This window comes from Morone saxatilis, unplaced genomic scaffold (genome assembly GCF_004916995.1).
Source record: "Morone saxatilis isolate NCDOM2014 unplaced genomic scaffold, NCSU_SB_2.0 Contig16, whole genome shotgun sequence".
NCBI lineage: Eukaryota > Metazoa > Chordata > Actinopteri > Moronidae > Morone > Morone saxatilis.
The window spans coordinates 5,229,470-5,231,621 of record NW_023339718.1 but is presented as its reverse complement, the minus strand read 5'-3'; the positions used below and the strand labels follow the sequence as shown (position 1 = coordinate 5,231,621).

Below are 2,152 nucleotides of genomic sequence, written 5' to 3'. Positions count from 1 at the left end.
TAATACTGTGTAAATTGGTATAATTATAATATAATTATTATAATATTTGAATCAGAGAAATAAGTTTGTCTTTCTGTAACAGAGTCGTCGTCGCTGACCACGAACACGATGGAAACGAGCTCCAGGTCACCGCCGGGTTTCGAACGCACGTCGCTAAAAAGTTAGGAAATCTTCTGGACAGGTGAGACAGATTTTATTTAATATAAAAGAAAAACTTTCAACTTTATTTGTTTGTTTTTGTATCAAAAATGTGTAAAAACTAAAAGTACGAATCTGATTTATAATATCTGTTACAGTTTCATTACAGAGACGGAAACTTCATCCTGCGTGGAAACTAAATGTGATGATGACGACGATGAAGGTAAAGTTCTATATGTAATTGATTCGATCAATAATCAATAAACATGTCTGGATCTTAAGTTATCAGAGAAACAAGCTGAGCTGATGTTAGTAGCAGCTCGCATCAGTTTGTTACATGATATCATAATAATTTGTTCTTTTTCAGGCTTTCGTCTGTTTTCCACGTCCGTCCCCGGACAGGCCGCCGCCGTCGATCTTCCCGCTCCTCCGCGGCGTCGGCCCGTTCCCAGCTCAAGGTTCTTCTTCTTTTTTGCATTTAATTACAGATCAGCGTGTTTATTGTTTAATTAACATTAACAATCTCTCTGTTAGCGACAGCGACAGCGAGATGGAAACGAGGCTGAAGGAGGCGGCGGTGTCCATCAAAGATCTCTTACCCTCGCTGTCGTCCACGCTCCCGACCCCGGTGGCAGAACCCCCCCACTCGGAGGTAACGAAGAAGAAAAAGAAGAAGAAGAAGAAGAAACCGGCGGAGGAAGAGGAGAGCGCCGTTGCGGAGAAGACGAAAAAGAGGAAACCGGATGAAGAAGACTCTGTCGGTTCTCCGAAAGCTCAAATCAACGGCGAGCAGCAACACGTACGAGTCAAAGTGAAGAAGAAAAAGAGGCGGGAAGGAAACTCGGAGGAAGAAACTTTGAACTGAACTTTCATTATTTTCCCGTCTGACACAAACTTTAAATGTTTGGATGCTGATTTATTTTAGGAAGCTGTTAGTTTACACCTGATATTAACATCTGCTTCCACTTCTGATCTGTTAACTTTAGACCCGATGAGGTTGTTCCACCATTAAACACGTTGGGAAATAACTACGTAATAAATATCTTAACGTGTAACATTTCCCGAATTTACAAGAAGGCCCAATTAATCAACAATCTGTGGTAAATAACGTTTCACAAAGTTTATAAAGTTTCTCTTCACTCAGTAACTCTTAAAATGGTGATATTTTTGAATGGAGTCTGGTGATATTGAAGTTCACCCAAACAAAGACACACCAGCTGTAAACCGGCTTTAATGAAACTCACACCCGTTCCTGAAGTAGTCTTTAGTTTGTTGTCATTAAGAGTGAAAAAGCATCTAAAAGGCAGTGACATAAAATAAATGCAGGTAACACAACTTAATGTACAATTTCTGAATATTACGAAAACATTTATTTTAATAAAAATACATATTGGTGTTGATTTTCAGCTGATTGTCGTATCAAAAGTGAATCTTCTCTTAATCGTTGTTCGTGTCCCAGAGAGTCTTTATCACCCCTGAATCCAGCGGAGGCAGCTCCTCCAGCTGATGGCGAGGAGCTCCTTCACTGCGCCGTAGAAACCATCTGTGTAGGAATGTAGGAGCCGATGTCTGTGGGCGACGGCGAGAGCAGGTGAGACTGGTGGCTGTCTGTCGTCTGAGAGGCAGGATACAGCTCCAGACTCCCCGAGGACGCTGTTCACAGGAAACAGCACCATATCATAACCTGGGACATGTTAACATCAACCGCCTTCCTGAACAGAACCTGAGACCCCAACGTGTCCACCTGAACGCCAACAGGTACGTTAATGACTGCGAGCAGTTACCTGGCACAGGTGTGTGCGGCTGCAGGTGCAGAGAGTCGTCTTGTAAAGGTGAGTCCGTCTGCTCCTCCGGATCAGTCGTTAGAATCTGACTCAGAACAGTTTTTAGATTAATTGACACTTTACTGGCTGACCTACCTGACCCACAGGAACCCACAGGCAGAACCCCTGACCCACCCTGAGCCCAGCAGGAACAACCCTGACCCACAGGAATCAACCCCCCCGACAACGCG

At 43.5% G+C, this 2,152-nt stretch overlaps 2 protein-coding genes across 2 annotated transcripts in view; one reads left to right on the top strand and one right to left on the bottom strand.

Annotated features, from left to right (window-relative positions):
• The window catches only part of cunh12orf43 (chromosome unknown C12orf43 homolog), a 2,624-nt gene extending 1,080 nt beyond the window's left edge, over window positions 1–1,544 (top strand). Inside the window, exons 3-6 of the mRNA XM_035659262.1 lie at window positions 83–181; window positions 297–361; window positions 506–596; window positions 673–1,544. Coding sequence (XP_035515155.1) covers window positions 83–181; window positions 297–361; window positions 506–596; window positions 673–1,003 — 586 coding nt within the window. The 3' untranslated portion in view covers window positions 1,004–1,544. The remainder of the gene's footprint in view (window positions 1–82; window positions 182–296; window positions 362–505; window positions 597–672) is intronic.
• The window catches only part of hnf1a (HNF1 homeobox a), a gene marked incomplete in the record, with an annotated part of 4,299 nt that continues 3,152 nt past the window's right edge, over window positions 1,006–2,152 (bottom strand). The window contains 2 exon segments of the mRNA XM_035658188.1: window positions 1,006–1,791; window positions 1,923–2,007. Coding sequence (XP_035514081.1) covers window positions 1,661–1,791; window positions 1,923–2,007 — 216 coding nt within the window.